Genomic DNA, 20865 nt, shown 5'->3' with positions numbered 1-20865 from the left:
TTTGTAGTTTCATCTCAATCATTGTATTAGCTTTGAGATACATCGATAATGGTTCAAACATTTTCCAAATATATTAAAGAATGGCGCCCGCTAGAGTGAAGAAAACAAGACCAGATGACATCCATATTTCAATGCATGGTGTTTCTTTTAAGATAGAAACTTTATACCTTCCAAATTTGTTTAAATAAAAAACGACAAAGTTTTCTTTTTTATTAATTTTTTATTTTTTCTTAATTTTTCATTTATTCTTTTTTTATATATATATATTTTTTGTGTGTGATTTTTCTGCCATTTTTGTTTCATTTTAAAAATCAATATGGCCAGTTACATGTTTGTTTTTGTTTTTTAATAGCAATAATAAGAATAATAATACAATATTTATAATAATAATGTAATAATACTAATATTAACACATCAAGACATATTTTGTTTTTTTTTTACATTTACAATTGTTTTTTTTTTCTTTTTGCTATGTTTTTCCATATTTTATTTAAATTAATCTTAATTTTAGTATTTTAAATATATCAGTATATTTTTTTGTTTTTTTTTTGTATTAAATTATTTTTTAACTATTTTAAACTTCCATTCTCTTTGACCTTGTGTGGGTACCCTACCTATATCGCTTGATGACTAACTCTGTACAAACACAATATATATATTTTTGATAAATTCTCTCTCATTTTATTTTTATTTTTTTTTTTAATATTATCACGGTATGTTTTTTTTTTGTTTTATTTTTAGTTTACATTTTTTATAAATATTTAAATTTTTGCAAAGAGGAAAAATTTACATATTTTTTTAATGATAAATTGGCTGCAAAAAAGGACGATTGTAATTTGATTTTTTAACACATAACTTTTTCCCTCAATGTCCTTTCCATTTCCACACATGATTCCACATTCCACATTAAAATGTGTGCATTTATTTGTTATATTTATAATATTTTTAAATATATACAAAATGTTTTCTTTAATTATTTTATATTTTCTGTGACAAAAATTTAGTTCTAATTTTATTACTAACTATACACAAGATATAAATTTTGTTTTTTTTTTTTTTTAAATAAAAAATAAAATCAATTTTTAACTACATTTTATTCTATATTATATCATTACACTGTACAGTTATGGCAGATTTGTGGTGTATTTCTATACATATTTAATTTTTTTATATATGTAATATTTTCCGCCCCATTTCGGTCAAATTTTAACCAAAAATTTAGGTATGCAACTTTTTACCTTAGCTATCTATAAATTATAGAAAAGCGGTTTAACTTAATACAATTTCTGCTACTTAAAAAAATAAACTTAGTTAAACAAAAATTATGTTCTTTTTACAAACAAAAATAAAAGAATTATAAAATAAAATGTAAATAATGTGTAAGGTCCTTAAATAATAGGAATTGCACGCAATTTATGTAATTCGTAGCTCAAATTCATTACTAAAATAAATTAAGGTTACGCCTGTATAAATCAAAGTTAAATCGCACTGGGTTCCTGATTCTCTCCCCCGTCACACATTCAACAACCCCTTTATAAACCACCCCCTCCCCCTGCTCCCTTCCTCCACGCACTCCATTAAAACCACCCATTTCTTTTATTTTCCTTAGAGGGTTGTATTGTAAGTGTACTGTGTATAGCTCGAAGGATGTTAAAAAGTAAAGGGGTAACAGTAGTCTCCTTATTCGTATTCACACTGTGGTTGTGTTTTGTTCGGTGGCGCGACCACTAATTGCATGATTTTGTGGCATGGTGACTTCTGTGCTGAATGATGTAAATATGTAAAATATGTCCAAGCTCATAAATTCACCTGGCTGACTTTTTACAATGATAACGGGTATAGGGTATAGGGTGTGTAGGGTGGAGGTACATATATACATATTTATAGAAAAAGAGGTCATATAAATCATTTATATGCTTGCAAGGATATGAAGTCAGTTATAAGTCCCAGTTGTAGATATTATAAAGTTGGTGGTATAAACTCATCCTAATGTGTTAAGAAGTTTTGGTGACAAAAATAAAAATCAATATTTTGTGGTGTTTTCTGTTTCTGTGTGTGTTTTTAATTGTAAATCGGTCTAAGTTGCATTTGAAGTAACTTTTAATTAAAAATATTGCTGTTCAAATTATTCCCGCTCCATCACGTGTAGTCAGGCCTCCATGTGCCCTGAAAATACAAAATAGAAAAAAGGAAATTGTAAAATCGAAAGTTTAATTATCACTAAAATAAAAATTAAAAAAAATAAAATTCAAAACGAATATTTTGAAATTTAATTAAAATAACAAATTTAAATTAAAGTTTGAAAATTAAACTTACCATGGAGCTAAGTCCTAAGTGGTATGACTGGGAATGAGGTACAACACCTCCTCCTAATGAACCGGCTGTTGAGAAACCTCCTTGTAGTCCGCTTGAGGCACTCAATGCACCCATTCCACTGGCATACCATCCTCCGTGCATATGAGCATGAGCTGGATGCAAACCTCCTGATAAGTGTCCATGTTGTCCTGTAAATCAAAAAAATAGAATTTATTAATTAGATTTTAATTTTCTATAAATACAAAACTAAACAAAATCTTTATAAGTTTGGAAAACAAAATATGCTGCTTGCACTTTTAGTTTGATCTTCGTTCTTAAGAATATCGAAATTAAGGTACTCAGGCTTTGAGAAAGCTAAGTGTTAGCAGTTAATAAGAAAACACAAATTAAAGTTCTCATTTTTTAACAAGATATCAGGAAAAAACAGAAAGGATGAATGCAGATATTGAGCACATTTTGGGACACCCTTTAAAGGCTTTACAGAAAGTTGCACACTTTCTTATAAACAATCTTTATGTGTTTGTGTTTTGTTAGTTGTTAAAAATTACTTTAACAGGAATTTCATGTGACCTTTGCATTTTCTATAGAAATTGAAGTTCTTTGAATTTAATAAAATTAGACTCAAAAGACAGACAGTGATGACATTTTACAGGCGGAGCTTTTCAAGCTCGTGGAAGCGCTGATCTAGTAAGAAGCTTGCACCAATTCATAACCAAAATCTGGTCGGAAGAAAGAATACCCGACGAGTGAAATTTAAGTATCATCTGTCCGAACCATAAGAAAGGTGACCGCCTTCTCTGCGCCAACTACGGAGGCATCAGCCTTTTTAAACACCGCCTACAAGACCCTGTCTAGCGTTTTATTTGAACACCTGAAGCAATTCATAGGTGAACTGATGAGCTACTGTCAGTGTGGATTCAGGCCTGAAAAATCTACCATCGACCAAATTTCCACTCTTTGCAGGATTCTATAGAGAAGACCTTAGAATATAACATCGATACGCACCATTTTTTCATCGATTTCAAAGCAGCCTATGGTAAATGTCACCCTTGCCATGTCGAGCTTTGGTCTCAATGCCAAACTGATACGACTTATCAGGATGACGTTGAAGAATTTTCGTTGCCTCGTCTAAATTGGTAGAGGCTCAACCGCAACCTTCAAAACCACCAGAGGACTTCGACAAGACGATGCGCTGTCATGTATATATCTTTTTTAATATTGTTCTTGAGAGATTGGTGCTCAACACAAACGTTAACACCAGTGACCAATGACACCATTTACCAAAAATTCTCAAAATATTTCGGATATGCAGATGACTTCGACATTATGGGAAGAAGCAAACGAGCAGTTAAGGGTTCCTTTTCCGGTATCGAGTATGAAGCAAACAAAATGGGTCTTGTGACAAAAAAGACTCAAATAGAGTCGATTCTTATCGAAGACTCTGTCGGAACGTGAACATTGATAATTTATCTGGATACTGCTATTAACTATGCAAATGACATCAGCTATGAAATCAAGACTAGAATTACTCTTGCTAACCGCTGTTTCCTTGGTCTAAGTAAGCAATTGAGGAATAAGGCACTATCGCGAAGTACCAAGGAGACACTGTACAAAATCTTGATCTTCCCAGTCTTAATGTAGAACGCAGAAGCATAGATTCTTTCTCAGGTGGATGAAGGATGTCTTCGAGAGGAAGGTTACAGGGCTTTACAGGGTCTTGCCACTCCATGGTCAAAAAACTACGTGTTCAACAATTAAGATGGCTAGGGCATGTAGAGCAAATAATGAACTTCGAAGCTCCATCCCGTAGAGTATTTTTTTTTGAATTTAAATTAAATATATGAAATATTAAAACTACCATAAGAACTGCCCCTTCTTGCCCCTCTCCCTCCATTTTTTAAGTGCTCGACTCAAATCCTTTAAAATATTATTCATCATAATGTGTAACCTCTGACCACAAAATATAAGTAAACACAAATTTTCCAAAACAGCAAAAACTTATAAATAATATCAAACAAATTTTAAACTTACCCATAGACGTTGAGAAACCACCTCCAAAGCCTTTAGAATCCAATGGTTTCATTAAATCGCTCATACCCAAATGACTACCAATAGGAAGGCATGCACCGCCAAGCCCCTTCTTTTTCTTTGACTTCGAAGACAGCTTTCGATTTCTCGTTTGTATACCCTCCTTCTTCATTGTCAGAGGACGATTAACCTAAAATATAAATAAACAAAAATAAAAATAAGTACAAATATTTCTTTTTAAAAAAAGTAGATATTATTCAAAATATACAAAAATATACGCGCAGCATTTTTGAAGAGCATCATCAGCAACTCAACTTATTGTAACAACACAATAGTTCATATTTTGTTGTTGTACTCGTACATATAGAAGTGCTAACAACAACAACAACAAACTAGAAAAGAAAACCCCTGCCCTGATATGCCTTGATACTTTTTACGATCTACTTTAACGATAAGCCTCCTAGTCTCTCTCTCTATGCGCGCACTTTTTATCTTTCATTCAAATCTATAGAAGCGCGCAACGATATTGAGTTTCCACAGAACTCAAAGTATAGGTACTCCTTAGGCCTTGATGCGGCTCGGTACTGGCGGAGAATCGGAGAATGCGCTTCATCGTCGTCGTCGTCATCGTCATTGTCGTCATCATTAGTGTCAGACATTTCGGGGCGTGAATATACCATCATCATGAAATGCATTTTTCTATCCGTCGCTCGTTGTCCAAATGAAGGAACAAAGGCTTCCCGGCAGAGCTCAGCAGTCCGCTGATCTTTACTTTATTTAGAAAAGAAAATACATAACTAGTGTCTACATATAAATCGGTGGTGAATATATTTGTAGAACAGCAGCCGAACAACAAACGTGCGACAATTGTAGCAACATTATATTGTTATAGTTTTATTTTTCCGTCGTTTTTGAATTAGGTTACCCTTACCTGGTTTATTCAAACCCTTACCCGTAGACGACGAGGGACGATACCGATTTATACCTTTTAAGTGAAGAGGACCGCTTTTGATATTGTTACATCACATTCAAAAACATAGGTAAGGGAACTAACTACTTAAGGTGGGTATCCCTCCCGATTCTATATCAAAAACCCAACCCAAAAAACCCAACATGATTTTCTGATAGGTTTCCTGCGGTACTTGCTTACATTCGCGGGACTAGTTTTTGCACAAAAAGGGCTTCCGCCTAGGTTCTACATACATATACGTAAAGGTATAAATAATTGTCGGGTAATTGATACTTTTCCACAGTTTCATTGTTAGGGAATTGTTACCCATCATAGAAACTACTGTGTTATGTTGTTTTCTTGTTTAGGGATCATCATTTGTATTTTATTTTATTTTTCAAAGCGGGAAATCTGTTTTAAGTTATTCTTCCTTTTTTGAATATAAGAGGGTGCTGATTCAGAGAGGAGAAAGAGGAAACGGATCAAGCAGAGATCAAGTGGGGTATTAAGTGGTTTCAAGAGCGGTATTGTATACCTATGATTTTTTGAATCACATTGTTTTTCTTTTTTTTTTGGAAAATTTGTATTTGACATTTTGTTTTCAAATCAGCAATTTTGATCTATCTATTTTTGAATATAAGAATGACAGATGCCGAAGACTTTTAGAATCGAAAATAAGTTTTTATAGAAATGGAGTACCTATATTAGAGTGCCACCTTGAGTGCTAAATTAGATCAATCTATGAAAGAGTATTTTTTAAGATTCTTTAAATTTATAAATACAACCGTTCTAGTGTTTGCTGTGAAGCACACAACGAAAACTGACTCTTTCCTTTACTAAGAAAAATTTGAATTAAACCTTTTCAATTTTAGTGTTTGTTAAAAACTTATATGCCATAAACTATACTTCTTGCCAGGATCATTCTTATAAATTTTTTTGATTTCCAAGCTCAGATGGTGTTGTACAATGTTTAAAAACGCTGACTTCATGTCCGGAAATCAAATGACAGGAAAAGTATTTAGCTTTTAAATAGGGGAAGGTATGGTTGAAGCTTCAAAACTCAGAGGATCTTAGAGAATGTTTTGAAAAAAGCTGACTGCAAATCGAGAAAATATAAAATACAAGAAAAGCATTTAGCTTTTTAAAGGGGGAAAAGTTGGAAAGACAAACTAAATGGAGAGCTCTCTTTGTTACTTGAAAAAACGTGCTATAAGAATTGGGTAATTGAAATCTTAATAAATCTATAATATCGACAAAAGGGGATTGGAAAAATCAACCTTACTAAAGTATTTTATATTTCAGGAACATAACCCCAAAATATCACTATCTGGTTGCGATTTAGATGCCGAAATCATAATCGCCCAATTTGCATTTGTCGAGACAAAATCCTACCATTTCTTTAACAAAACAACATTTTTTAACAATTCAAACTGTCAAAATAACGAATTTCGTGGCCTCATTTACATTCAATTTATTTTTAAGGGGCCAAAAGCTATCATTGGTTTTTATCATTGAACATTTTGTTTCGAAATTAAAAGGCGATTGAGAAAATTAAATACGTTATGTTTGGTTTCAAAATAAAGCTAATGAATTGTATTTAACATTAACGCTAAGCTTTCTATTCGTTAGTTTTTACTTTTTCAATGATGGAACCGTCTTCAATGAACAAATTTCGGAACAAGGAAGCGTTCCATTGCATTCCCACCTGTCCGTTTAGCTTTCAATGATTAACTTTAACCTCAAATGTTTTATTTCAAGTAGGAATCAATCAGGAAATGCTTGACTTTCAATCAGAAAATGTTTGATTTCTAATCAGGAAATTTGTGTCCCATAATGAAAGAAATTTTCAATGATAGGCATAACCATCCTGGTGAAAAAAATCCGAGTATTGGTTTCAATAATGAAAACCAATAATTACTATAACTGGCACTTAAGTCTCTTTCTTAGCTGAACATTTGGTGACAGAATTCAAAAAATACAACAGTACTCCACTAACACTTACAATTTTGAAGCTTTTGAATTTTGAAAGTATTAATAAAAAAAAATATTAAGGAACAAAGTTGTAACTATTGTCAAAGAGCACAGTTTTCCATGTTCTATCTACTTCTAATATAATGCATATCACTTTTTACTCCATAATTGATGAGATAAATCTTCCGATGTAGCACATGACGAATGTTAATAAAAGTACTTGTTCTACTGCTAATTATGAAACTGTATGAAAATTCTTAGTCGATTCACTTAACTTTAACCTAACCAACTTATCCCTGACAACTGCGAAAACCTCCTCTACGCCGATGATTACTAGGTCTATTTCATAACCATGTCATCGCTTATAGCTGTAAGGAAGGTCGAAGCCCACAGCCATCGACTCTTTGATTTTTACCACAAGTGGTGTATTAAAATCAATGCTACAAAGTCTGAACTCATTTCATTCCTAAGACTGTTTACATGTCAGAAGAGGACTGTCATTTCCATAAGTTGATTAGAGGATCCCAAAGACCGTCCAAATGCAGAAGTCTAAACCTAAAATTCCCAGACGGATCGTCACTGTTAATAAAGAGAACTATAATTTCTTTTAGTTGATGAGATCAACCGGATTGCTAAGATAGTTCTAAAGAACGCCAGTTGGGTCTTCCATCGTCTTTATCCATTCGTGAAGTGAAGTACTGGACTAAGTTAACAGACCATAAGCTCCAGACCTTTAGGCAGCTGTTGAGAGCAGTCATCGATTACAGTTTTCCCATTTGGTATTCTATCTCTAAAAAACAGCCACCAACAGAATCAGCTGAAAGCCTTCGAAAGGAAGAAATTAAGAACCCGTACTGTTGTTATCTTTAACAGAGAGGGTCAAAAGCACTACAGCAACGAGCGAGGGTATCAACTCGAGGATAACTTCTACTATTTTTGGCTAAAAATCTAGTAAATAATTCAGCGAATCAACCGAATCAGCTCATTAGAAGGATGATTACTCAAAAACGACTACCGAAATATCTGGTACCTCAGCGTCAAGGACATTATGGATGAACAAATAATAAAAATCAACAACGAAGATGCCAAGTCATTCGACTTTAATTTAAAGTCATATATGTATGTATGTACATGACAAGGAACATCTAAAATCACCTAACTTCTTCACACTTTATTTTGTCTTCAATGAATCTTAAGTATGCCTTCCGTTCCTCCTATATATACCTTTATACTTCATTTTCACTTAAAATTTCTTTAGAAATTTATTTGTTGTTATAAATCCAAGTTTAAATGATATCAATTCTCAATCCCAATCAAAAGACAGCCCATTCACTTATCTCTGCCCACTCATCATAATATACCACAGTCACAGTCGTCGCAACACTGCTAACTTGTATTACCTTTATAAACATTGATCATAAACTTTCATCAGATTTAATTACCATGTTCCATCGCATGTACCTATCTTAATACCTATAAATTGGAAATCACATTTATATAGTATATGAAGTTTGTATTTAGTTGTTGTCGAACATGCATTCAACGTCAAAACGTCAAAGACAAAATAATTTGATTTTCTCACAAATTAACTTTCCGATTCGGATGCCATCACCATAACCATCATCTAAATCTACCTACATACTATAGGAAAGATGCCAAAAGACCTGCCCATCTATACAAAGCCCACACGCACGCCATCACTATCGCCACTGAAACCGTCAGACCCAACAGCAGTAGCACAACCATCAGGTTATGCCACAGCTAACCTAACCTAATAATAATTGCGAACGACCAAATTCGCAACTAAATTCGTTCAATCTGCTGCCATGCGATGCGAAGCGATGACGATGACGTTGGCGTCTTATCGAGATTGGACAATGTCCATGGATTTTGACGGAAATAGAAAATGTTTTTCGTTAAACGTCGTCGTCGTCAATTTGGCAGTCGTACGTAGCATAAAAGCGAAGCGGGAATATACCTACTCACAAATTTGTGTAGCGATTTGTTTCGCTGATATGCGCGAAAAGCATACTCCTAGTTTTGCAAGCGTATTTCGAAATTCGACATTCGACACTCAGAATCAAGTACGTTGATTGCATACGAAACGGAACAAACATATGACGGGCGGTGGCGACGTGGCGATGTTGGCGCAGCGGAATGGTGTTGAGTGTTTTCTATATATACACACGGTTCCGTTTTATTGAAATTCATTACGATCTGCGACATATGGAAACACAGGGTGTATTTTTCTGTAGTGGGGTACCTAAAGCAGGAGAGGAGTTTGGCAGTTTAATTGTGCCACAAAATCCATTTAAAATATAGCAACAACTTGATGATGATGATGATGGTGGTGGACATTATAATGAAACATTTTACATTAAAAATTTATTTAATTTTACAACATTTCAATTTTTCGTTAGATAGGTTTATGAGCTTGTGACGTGATATGAACGTGGGTAAGGGTTACGCTTTGTGCCAGAAGCCTGATGTATCTACTATCTCACTTCCCACTATATTTTTGTATCTCAAAGTCTCCCTATATCCATATGGCATGGCTGCGATGCGATGCTGTGGTTCAAGATTGTTATCTCTCTAATTAGTCTGACAGAAAATATAATGTTCTCGCGCTCGAGAAATGTCCTGATGAAGAGAATTTGTATCTTTTTTTTTTGTTAAATAGTAGATAGAGATAAAGTATATTGTTTAGATAAAGGTATTTTTTGTTGCATCTACTTTGTTGTCGCCAAGTTTAAATGATATCAATTCTCAATCCCAATCAAAAGACAGCCCATTCACTTATCTCTGCCCACTCATCATAATATACCACAGTCACAGTCGTCGCAACACTGCTAACTTGTATTACCTTTATAAACATTGATCATAAACTTTCATCAGATTTAATTACCATGTTCCATCGCATGTACCTATCTTAATACCTATAAATTGGAAATCACATTTATATAGTATATGAAGTTTGTATTTAGTTGTTGTCGAACATGCATTCAACGTCAAAACGTCAAAGACAAAATAATTTGATTTTCTCACAAATTAACTTTCCGATTCGGATGCCATCACCATAACCATCATCTAAATCTACCTACATACTATAGGAAAGATGCCAAAAGACCTGCCCATCTATACAAAGCCCACACGCACGCCATCACTATCGCCACTGAAACCGTCAGACCCAACAGCAGTAGCACAACCATCAGGTTATGCCACAGCTAACCTAACCTAATAATAATTGCGAACGACCAAATTCGCAACTAAATTCGTTCAATCTGCTGCCATGCGATGCGAAGCGATGACGATGACGTTGGCGTCTTATCGAGATTGGACAATGTCCATGGATTTTGACGGAAATAGAAAATGTTTTTCGTTAAACGTCGTCGTCGTCAATTTGGCAGTCGTACGTAGCATAAAAGCGAAGCGGGAATATACCTACTCACAAATTTGTGTAGCGATTTGTTTCGCTGATATGCGCGAAAAGCATACTCCTAGTTTTGCAAGCGTATTTCGAAATTCGACATTCGACACTCAGAATCAAGTACGTTGATTGCATACGAAACGGAACAAACATATGACGGGCGGTGGCGACGTGGCGATGTTGGCGCAGCGGAATGGTGTTGAGTGTTTTCTATATATACACACGGTTCCGTTTTATTGAAATTCATTACGATCTGCGACATATGGAAACACAGGGTGTATTTTTCTGTAGTGGGGTACCTAAAGCAGGAGAGGAGTTTGGCAGTTTAATTGTGCCACAAAATCCATTTAAAATATAGCAACAACTTGATGATGATGATGATGGTGGTGGACATTATAATGAAACATTTTACATTAAAAATTTATTTAATTTTACAACATTTCAATTTTTCGTTAGATAGGTTTATGAGCTTGTGACGTGATATGAACGTGGGTAAGGGTTACGCTTTGTGCCAGAAGCCTGATGTATCTACTATCTCACTTCCCACTATATTTTTGTATCTCAAAGTCTCCCTATATCCATATGGCATGGCTGCGATGCGATGCTGTGGTTCAAGATTGTTATCTCTCTAATTAGTCTGACAGAAAATATAATGTTCTCGCGCTCGAGAAATGTCCTGATGAAGAGAATTTGTATCTTTTTTTTTTGTTAAATAGTAGATAGAGATAAAGTATATTGTTTAGATAAAGGTATTTTTTGTTGCATCTACTTTGTTGTCGCCAAAACTGTGCGCTGCGCACCGATTTATCGCACTTATACGATCAAAAACCAGCAAGTTAACCGCATCAACAGCAGCAGCAGAAGCAACAACAGCAGCCGCAGCTTCATCAACACAGCCCGCAGCCACCTCAGATAAACGGACAAGAGTGCGTCAGATGAAATAGTGTATTATAGTGGAGGTATATGGGGACCTACATAGCTATAAAATTTCACATGAATAGGTATATCGCTGTACAACATCCAGAGAGGCTTATCGTTATGTTTACATCACAGTTGAAGAGGAGAATTTATCATCTCACTCGTAGTTTGAGAAATAAGAGTTGCCAGAAGTCATGTGTCAGTGTGTTGACGGTTAAAAGAAGTTATAACAAAAATTTGTTAGTAGAAGTGTGATTTTAATAAGGAGAGACTAAGGCACTGGGGACCCTCAATTTTAGCCCAATATTACGTCATTGAAAGGTAAAGGTAGTTGTTTTACAAAAATAAAGAAAAGATTATTAAAATTGGTCCTTCGAGCCGGATTTGCAGATTTCCCATGTTTATAGAAAGACAACAGACTGATGCTGTACAGAGACTGAGGCGAGTGTAAGCATTTCGAGTCAGGTTTGCGGGTTCATGAGGGGGGGGGGTATTGGATCAGTTCCTCCTCTAGAATGACAATAACACATATTCTTTTACTGAAATATTCATATATATTATACAAATTCAATCATTCATGTCTTGATGCGAATCCAGAACAAGTTAATTGTCATCTTCTAAAAAATCAAGTGTCAAAAGAAACACGTTTGTAAATTCAAACGAATATTTTTTTTTAATTACATCTGCCGAATTTATTCGTAATGTCAAGAAGTGTGCACTCGAAGGTGTTAAGAGATTCAGAGGCAGAAATGAGTTTAGAAAGTTCTTTGAAACGAAATCCACAATTGCATCAAACTCGAATTGAAGGCTGCTTAGACTAAAGTGGAAACATAATAATATTATTTGAATAACAATTAATGGTGAGGACATTTAAGGACCTCTTCTGCAGACTGTATAACGGCGACAATGAACCATATTTCGCTGGCAGGCAGGATAATCTATTCAATTAACATGACGAAAGACAACAATCCCGTCGTCGCAATTTAGACGAAGTAAAGATTTACAATACATATGTACGAGTACAAGCTGAAGTTTAACAAAGCCTCTGGAGAAGATGGCTTGAATTCTCAGTTCTTCAAAGTAGCTGGAGATAATTTTGCTAGGAGCATGCCCGATCAATGGAACCTGAGTATTGTTTGCCCGATACTGAAAAAGGAGATCCTGTTAGCTTTACCAACTATAGAGAAATTAGTCTACTAACCATCACGTACAAAATCTTTGGTGCCGTAATATGTGAATATCTAAGGCCCATCGTTAACAACCTGAGAAGTCCTTATCAATACGGCTTTAGACAAGGAAAGTCCACAGGCGATCAAATATTTACATAACCGCAGATACTGGGATAATTTCAAGAACATCAAATTGACACCCGACACATCTTTAGCCTCATATGACAGCATCTACAGGGACGAGTTGGAGGACGAGGATTATCATGGAGAACGCGCTGCTCCATAAAGGTTGAAAACATCTTAGCCGTACCTTTCGATGTCAAAAAAGGCTCTTAACAAGCTTGTGCGCTGTCATGTGATTACTTTAATATCGTTCTAAAAGTAATCGTCTAGAGCTTTTATGACAAAAACTTTGAGGAAATTAAGGGTTTTGTCCATCTAGGCTTCCCAATGAATGTGGAAAACAACACCAGCGCAGAGATCAAGCGAAGATTTACTCTTGCAAACCGCTTATTTGTTTGGGCTAAGAAAGCAATCAAGCAGCTAAGCCCTCTATCAAGAAGTATGTCCTATTACAAAAGGGAATGAAAGCACCTTGGGTTGTTTTTAAAGAAATGTTTTCGGCACGACCTAAGGGCCCGTATACATACCTATAGAAAGTGAAAGAAGGAGAAGATGGAGCCATGAAGGATAGAAGCTCAACGCCTGATATAGCTCGGTCAAGTAGAGCGTATGAAACTTTAATCCGACTCGAAAAGTCTTCATATCCCTACAGGATGTCACAGTGAGCTTTGTGTGGGATGGAGCAGACACCAGTGTTCAGTGTCAGACTCGGAGCGAGTAAAACCAAAAGCTTTTTAATTTTCGTATGTCGGTGTCTCGATCAATGTGATGTGTATGGAGATGCGTGTGCACATCTGCTATACACTTGCATCAGCTGAATCATTGTTGAGTGCGTCGCCAGTTGTTTCAATTAAAGCTTAAAGCTTCAACGTCACTCATTTTGATATTTCGTCTTTAAATCTCGTTCAGAACCAATGTGTGTAAGGTTTTATGTGCCTTATGTGGTGAAATGCCACACCAGGTGTCAGTACCTCGGTGTGCACACAAGTGTGGTTTCTATGGGATGCTTAAGAATGATGTGTTGCTAACTATGAAACCAAACACACTCTGAAAATACTTATATGACAGGTGCATAATGTAGCTGGCAGTAAAGCGCTCTAGTTTAGTGACAAATATAGACTCCCAATATTTTGTCTAACGTTTCAAATTTTAAGTGAAATGCGTCAGAATAGGCTGAAGAAAATTAATAATAGTGGAAAACATTTAAATTTATATAGTTCACTGAATAAACTTTTGGATTGAATTAATTAAGATAATATTTGAAAGATGTATTTTTCCAAAACCATAACTAAAAAAATTATTTAAAAAAGTGTCTGTTTAGTGATATTTAAAGTTCTAACGCCTTCGTAGAGAAATGAAATGCAGTTAAAGGAACTTTTAGAGTGGCAAAACGGCAACACTAGAACGTAATTATTTCCTTTTTTCTTCTCAGTATTACAAAATTACGTTACGAGTCTATCCCAATCCTAACCATCCCACCGTCAAATGCGGTGAGATGTTTGGAGTACATCAACGCGTTTGGATGGCGATATTGTGGCGGCATGTTGTACCCTACACAAAAGACAATTTTTGCATTGAAATTCCTAAAGCATTCGTCTTCCCGTAGCAGCACTGCAGCAGAAACTGCAACCTTATACTAACAGTGCAGTGCAGTATGCATGCATATTATAATGTGAAAGAAGAGTTTTTACATTATTAGCATTTTATCAACGTAACTAAACACCTTACTAAGTGTCGCAAGCAAGGTATATCAATCGATTGAGAGAGAAATCAAATTATCCATGTCCCTCTTCCCATCATTATTTTAATCATCATCATAATTATTATCATCTATTGCAACGATATGTTAAGGTTTGTTGGTTTTATGTGAGTTCTGGGATTTCTAATAAAATTATTGCTGATGTCATCAGGTAATGAATTAATTACGAATAAATAGCAGCGGGTGGTTGAGAGAATATAAACAGAGGGAGTAAGCAGCGGCGCGGCTGGGTTTGCCTCCCACAGAGTTACTAACTATTTACAACTAAGGATGAGGACAAAATAATTGTCTATACCTATACCTATATGTTGTGAGGGTAAATTTTTTGACATAACCACTTTATTTCCTGCTGTGATTAGGAAAGGACACTTTCAAGAGACTTTCCTTTTACCTACTTATACCTTCCTATCCGCAGACCTACCTGCGATATAGAACATGGTCATATTCGTCCTGGTGGATGGCGTCAGGATGACAAATGACAAGTTGTTTGTTGTTTGTATTCGTTTATGTTATATATATTGTACATTGTCTAGGAATGGACTTTAGTTTTTCCATGAAGGACACTACACTTTCTTTTGTATCTTTTGTATACGTTGGATGATGACCATGGCATTGGAAGGGAATCCGATTTGGACTGGCGCCTGCACTAACGATCATCATCAGGGATTTATTGTGTGTGCAATTTTGCAGAAAAGGAACACACTTTAAGTGAGGATTTTGTGAAATTTTATGATGCGATCCGTTTTCGTTTAAGGTACCAAAATTGTGGGTGATCGACCGATGAAAAGTAACTGTGGAAAATATATCTATAATATATTTATATCGGATTGTATTTTTTTAGGTATAAGTTCAACTCAAAATTACTCATATGGAATAAGATGTTTTGGCAGAACGGCACGCGACTGATGGGCGTTACGGTCGATTTGAGCACGTAATTTGAGGCAATATGGTGTACTAAGAGTTTTGAATTGAATTAATTAAGGAACGTTAGAACAGACGAAGTGTATGGACTTTGACCAGCTCGTTATGCAAAACGATGCTAATACTTACTCATCGGGTTTTTTGGATCTTAAAGTGAAGGAAAGCTAAATAAATTGACCTCGAAGGTTTCTCAAGTAGAGGCAGTGAACATGTACATGGGTACGGCAAAAATATCTCCCATATCCATCTTGTTTTAACCACACTTCTTTGTGGTTCCTAGTAAACTGATTTAAGTTTGGTTCGAGGAAGGTCTCAATCATGTGATAGTGGCGTTAGCTGTAACTTTGTACCCAATAACTGGAAATGAGCCTCGTCAGACGAAATTAAAACAGAACCAATGGGAATATTTTGAAGAATGTCTTCACAAACAGCTCTGCATAACCACCAATACGGATATATTCCTCTACGACAAATGCGCGATGCTCATCGTGACACGCCAATTATGATTATTAAAAACGGCACTTAGACCTCTATCTATCTACACCCGGAATATGATTTTATCTGTAAATAGCTTCAAATGTAAACGTCTAAAAATACGGGAGGTTTTTTTGCCGGACCCTTTATCTTGTGTCAACTTTTGTCTGAATCCTAATAAAGCCGCTGAAGTAAATAGCTTTAAAGCCGAGGCCTTTAAAGCAGCTGGAGATATTTTGTTAGGAGCATGCTCCAACTTATCTGTAAGATATGTTCGGAAGAAAGCATGACCGATGAATGGAACTTCAGTATTGTTTTGCCCGATTCTGAAAAAATTAGGCTTTCTAAATTGCACCAAATATAAAGGAATCTTCTATGTGAACGTCTAAAGCCCATCGTCTTTATCGGTTTGGTTTTAAACCAGGAAAGTCTACAATCGATCAAATATTCACATTACGGCAAATCCTCAAAAAACTCAAGAACATCAAATCGACACTCACAATCTCTGTATCGATTTCAAGGCCGCATATCACAGCATTTACAGGGACGAGGTGTATAGAGCCATGTATAGTTTTGCCATCCGTGTCAAACTAGTCTGTCATGCGGTTTTCTTAACAACGGCCTTGAAAGAAAGCTCCTTCCTTAGCACTTTAAAAAGTCTGTCCAATTACTCGCACATACTGAAGATATTGACATAATCGGGAGAACTCAGAGTGATGTCAATAGGACTTTTATGAGTGAGTAGACTTAGTCAGAAGTATAAAAGTCATGAACACCAATCCTCCATCCAGGAAATTCTTCGAATTCACATCCACAAGGCAGCGTAGTAGAGGAAGGCTGCGGATCTGGTGGTGCACAAATGGAAAGTGACCTCATCCAACTTGGAGTGCGCAACTGGAAACATCTAGATAGGGACCGAGCTAGATGCAAAAGTTTGTTGTGTGAGGACCTAAAGCTCTCACAAGCCTGTAGCGCCACCTTAAGTTAGTCAACTTTTTTACTTAAGGTTGAAAATATTTGCTTCTTATTCAAGAACTATACACCAAATAATTTATATAACTGTGGCTTAACTCACATTTTGTCGGAACTTAAGAAGAAAGACTTAAAACCAAATATAGCATCATTCATTTTCAGAAATAGCTTTTTTAAGATGATGAAGACGATGAAAGTTGTAAATAGCAAATTTATAGTTAAGTTTCTCAAAGCTATTTGAGAAAAAGACTCACAATTTATTGCTTTTTCAAAGTAAAAGAGGGTAACGAAATATTTAAAACACAAATACAAATTCTGCCAAGGATAAAGGACACACCTAGTAAATCTCGTTTATATAAATGCCTTAAGGAAATAATGTGCCTTACACCTGTCCCTTAACGTTTTACCAAAACTTCTTAAATAAATAAGTTTAACTGCCCTTAACAGCAAAAAACGAGAATTTCACCACTTTCCAAAACTTTAAGTAATCTATACCTAACCTACATTGGAAGGTATCATTTATTACTTTGAATGTCCTTGACTGACATGTAAATTTCACTTTTTACCAAAAAATTAAAACAAAAACCAAAAAACTTTCTCCAAACATGAAGTGTTAAAAAAGTCCCCCAAAAACATATCTACCCTCAAGCTTAAACAAAAAAAGAAGTTAAAACTCTTACAAGAAAAAAAAAATAAAAGAAAAAACAACCATCAATGTATCAGCAAAGGACATTAAATGATTTCATTACCTTCCCATCAGGACTAGGTACCGTTTCCATTGCTATAGAGCGCACCGTGTTAGGCGAGTTATGAATCTTCATAAATATATATATATACAATATCAATGTAATCATAACCTTTTACTTAATGTTCATTATAAATAATATTACATTTCATTTAAATTTGATTGTCAGCACATAGTTGCTTCATTTTGAATTTGTAAATTAAAACCATTTAAATTCAGGTGTGAGAAGCCTTCTGCATTTCCGTTCTCACACCAAATAATAAATATGTATCTATAGTTTGTTCTCATTGTGCAGGTTATGAATTAAAATCTTGTTGCATTTGATTTTTGGACTTCAACAAATAAAGTTGTATATTTTTTTTAAAAACTTTCGTTGGTTGTTAACTTAATTGGCGCAGTCGTGCGGATTTCTTTTTTTCACAAGAAAACACAACGGTTTATTGTGTAAAACAATACAGTTAATCGTGTTGAATAAAATAGAAAAACACAACGGTTTATTGTGTAAAATCAAAAACACTACTGTTAATAATGAATAATAAAATACGAAAATCACAACGGTTTATTGTGTAAAATCAAAAAAAAAAAAAAAAAAACAGTACTGTTAATAGTGAATAATAAAATAAGAAAATCACAACGGTTTATTGTGGATACTAAAAAAAAAAAAAAAAAAAAAAGACACCGGTTAACTGTGAATACTGTGAAAAAGACACAAAGAACTTACGCAACAACAGAAGTACAACACCTTCATCAAACCAGGAACCTGCTACAGCAAAGAAGAACTTTACCAGACCGATATTCAGGATAGGAAACAATGTTCTACTGGATTGTTTTAATGTGAGTTCTGTATTGATGAATATTGTTCATTTCCTTAATCAAATTGCCTTTTTAATTAAGATATAAATAATAAAATAAATTAATTTAAGCCTAGAAAAAAAAAATATATTATAAAGTTGGTTCTAAATAATTCTAAATAATAATTAAGAAAAAAAAAAAAATAATAATATTAATAATAATATATATATTTTTTTTAACATATGCCTAAAGATAAACAAAGTCGTGTATCTAATACAGCTCCCTACGAATCCAAAATAATTTTGGAAGAAAATCATATTAGCACAGAAACTGAAAACCTTCCAAATCTTTCTGCTAGTAACTCAACAATGTCTAACCCAACGATCCCAACAATCCCAACGGCTCCAGACGTAAACGCTATATTTCAAAGTCTCCGTATTCCGGACGCTATAAAAGACCTACCACTCTATGATGGTAACCCGAGGTCATTGTATGACTTCATTAAAAACGTAGAGGAAATATTAGTTTTATTACCACAAATAGATGGTACACCGTATGCGAATGTTATTTTACGAGCTGTCCGAAACAAAATTGTGGGAGATGCCAATGAAGTACTAAACATGTATGGCACCCCAACAAACTGGGATACTATAAAAGCTAATCTCATTCTACACTACGCAGACAAGAGAAATGAAACATCTCTGATAAGAGACCTTCACGGTCTTAGACAAACAACAGAAACTATTGAACAATTTTACGCGAAAGTAATAGAATTACTGTCCACAATAGTAAACCATGTTCAAATTCATGAAAAATTACCATCAGTTGTTACAGCCAAAAAATCTCTCTTTACGGATATGTGTCTAAATACCTTCCTAATCGGATTGAAAGAACCATTAGGTTCAACAATTCGTGCAATGAAGCCCAAAACGCTTACAGAAGCCTTTAATTATTGTGTTCAAGAACAAAATATGTTTTATATGAAATATTCCACAACTCAAAACAAATTTCCTTCTCAAAATATGAACAACCAAAATGTTTCTCTGATTAAACCTTCACCGAGTTCTAATTTGTTATTTTCCAGACCTAATAAATCAATCCAACCTAATTTTAATAATTCTTCCCCACAACATCTTTTTAAAAACCTTCAATACAACCAATTACCACAATATAGACCAATTCAACAGAGTGCTCCAAGATTACAATATCCAGCACAACAACAATTTAATAATAGATTTTCTGTTCCATCAAATAATATGCTTACTTCCAAACCATTTAACCAATTGCACTATAATTCTACTCCTAGACCAAACTTCAATTTCAATAAGCCACAAATTAATTCTACACCAATGGAAGTTGCAAGCGGCCAAGCTAGAACGCTTCCAACTCCCGTACAAAATCATCCCTATCAAAGAAATTTTTCTCAGCCAGTACCTAGATATTCAATAAAAGAAGTACATAACATTGATTATGACCCAGAAACAAATAATGACTACGATTATTACCAAAATTCCAATGACTCTACTAATTATGAACCAAATTTAGATTATTATGTTGAACAATATGAAGATAATATTAGTCATCAATACGACATATCAAATCAGGAAATTAAGTCAGAAAACAAAAATGAAATTGATGATTCAAATTTTCACATAAAAGCCTCGGAAAACAATACGGTTTCTTAGAATTAAATAATCATGGAAATAACCAATTACCATATATTAATATAGCTTCACCCTACGGTAAACATTTAAAATTCTTAATAGACACCGGTGCTTGTGCAAATTTTATTAACCCAGAATATACAAACCCTCAATATCATGAAAACATAGAAGACGTTACTATCAAGACAGTTTTAAATACCCATACACTAAACAAAAAAATTACCTTTGATGCATTCCCTGAATTCAATTGCAAAGAACCTATAACATTTCTCCTTTTTAAGTTTCATAACTATTTTGATGGATTGATAGGTTTAGAAACTCTCAAAAAACTTAATGCAACTATTGACTTACCTAATAAAAAACTTAAAACTGAATACGCAATTCTGCCCTTGTTATTCAAACCAAACTTAATGTCTAAAATATACAATATTCCAGCAAATTGTAGAATGATAGCAAAACTACCGGTAGATTACAAAGATGGTGATATATACATAAAACCGACTAAAATTAATAATTATTTAGAAATACCTGAAGGCATCTACCAGTCAAAAAACTGGTATAGTGATATTGAAGTACATAATATTTCAAACACTGAACAAAAGTTTTTTTGGAACAACCTATTACAGTAGAAAATTTT

The 20865-nt window shown here is 34.5% G+C and overlaps 1 protein-coding gene across 5 annotated transcripts in view; it reads right to left on the bottom strand.

The window, feature by feature from the left end:
* Window positions 1–253: 253 nt before the first annotated feature.
* Window positions 254–20865, bottom strand: part of LOC129938818 (GATA-binding factor C-like) — a 111395-nt gene continuing 90783 nt past the window's right edge. For all 5 annotated transcript variants that reach the window (XM_056046606.1, XM_056046601.1, XM_056046602.1 and 2 more), the window contains exons 7-9: window positions 4348–4534; window positions 2317–2504; window positions 254–2166 (exon numbers count right to left, since the gene is read on the bottom strand). In XM_056046606.1, the coding sequence (XP_055902581.1) occupies window positions 2140–2166; window positions 2317–2504; window positions 4348–4534 (402 nt within the window). In that variant the 3' untranslated portion in view covers window positions 254–2139. The remainder of the gene's footprint in view (window positions 2167–2316; window positions 2505–4347; window positions 4535–20865) is intronic.

The sequence above is a fragment of the Eupeodes corollae genome, chromosome 1 (genome assembly GCF_945859685.1).
Source record: "Eupeodes corollae chromosome 1, idEupCoro1.1, whole genome shotgun sequence".
Lineage (NCBI taxonomy): Eukaryota > Metazoa > Arthropoda > Insecta > Diptera > Syrphidae > Eupeodes > Eupeodes corollae.
The sequence above is the reverse complement of the archived record's forward strand: the minus strand, read 5'-3'. Positions and strand labels throughout refer to the sequence as shown.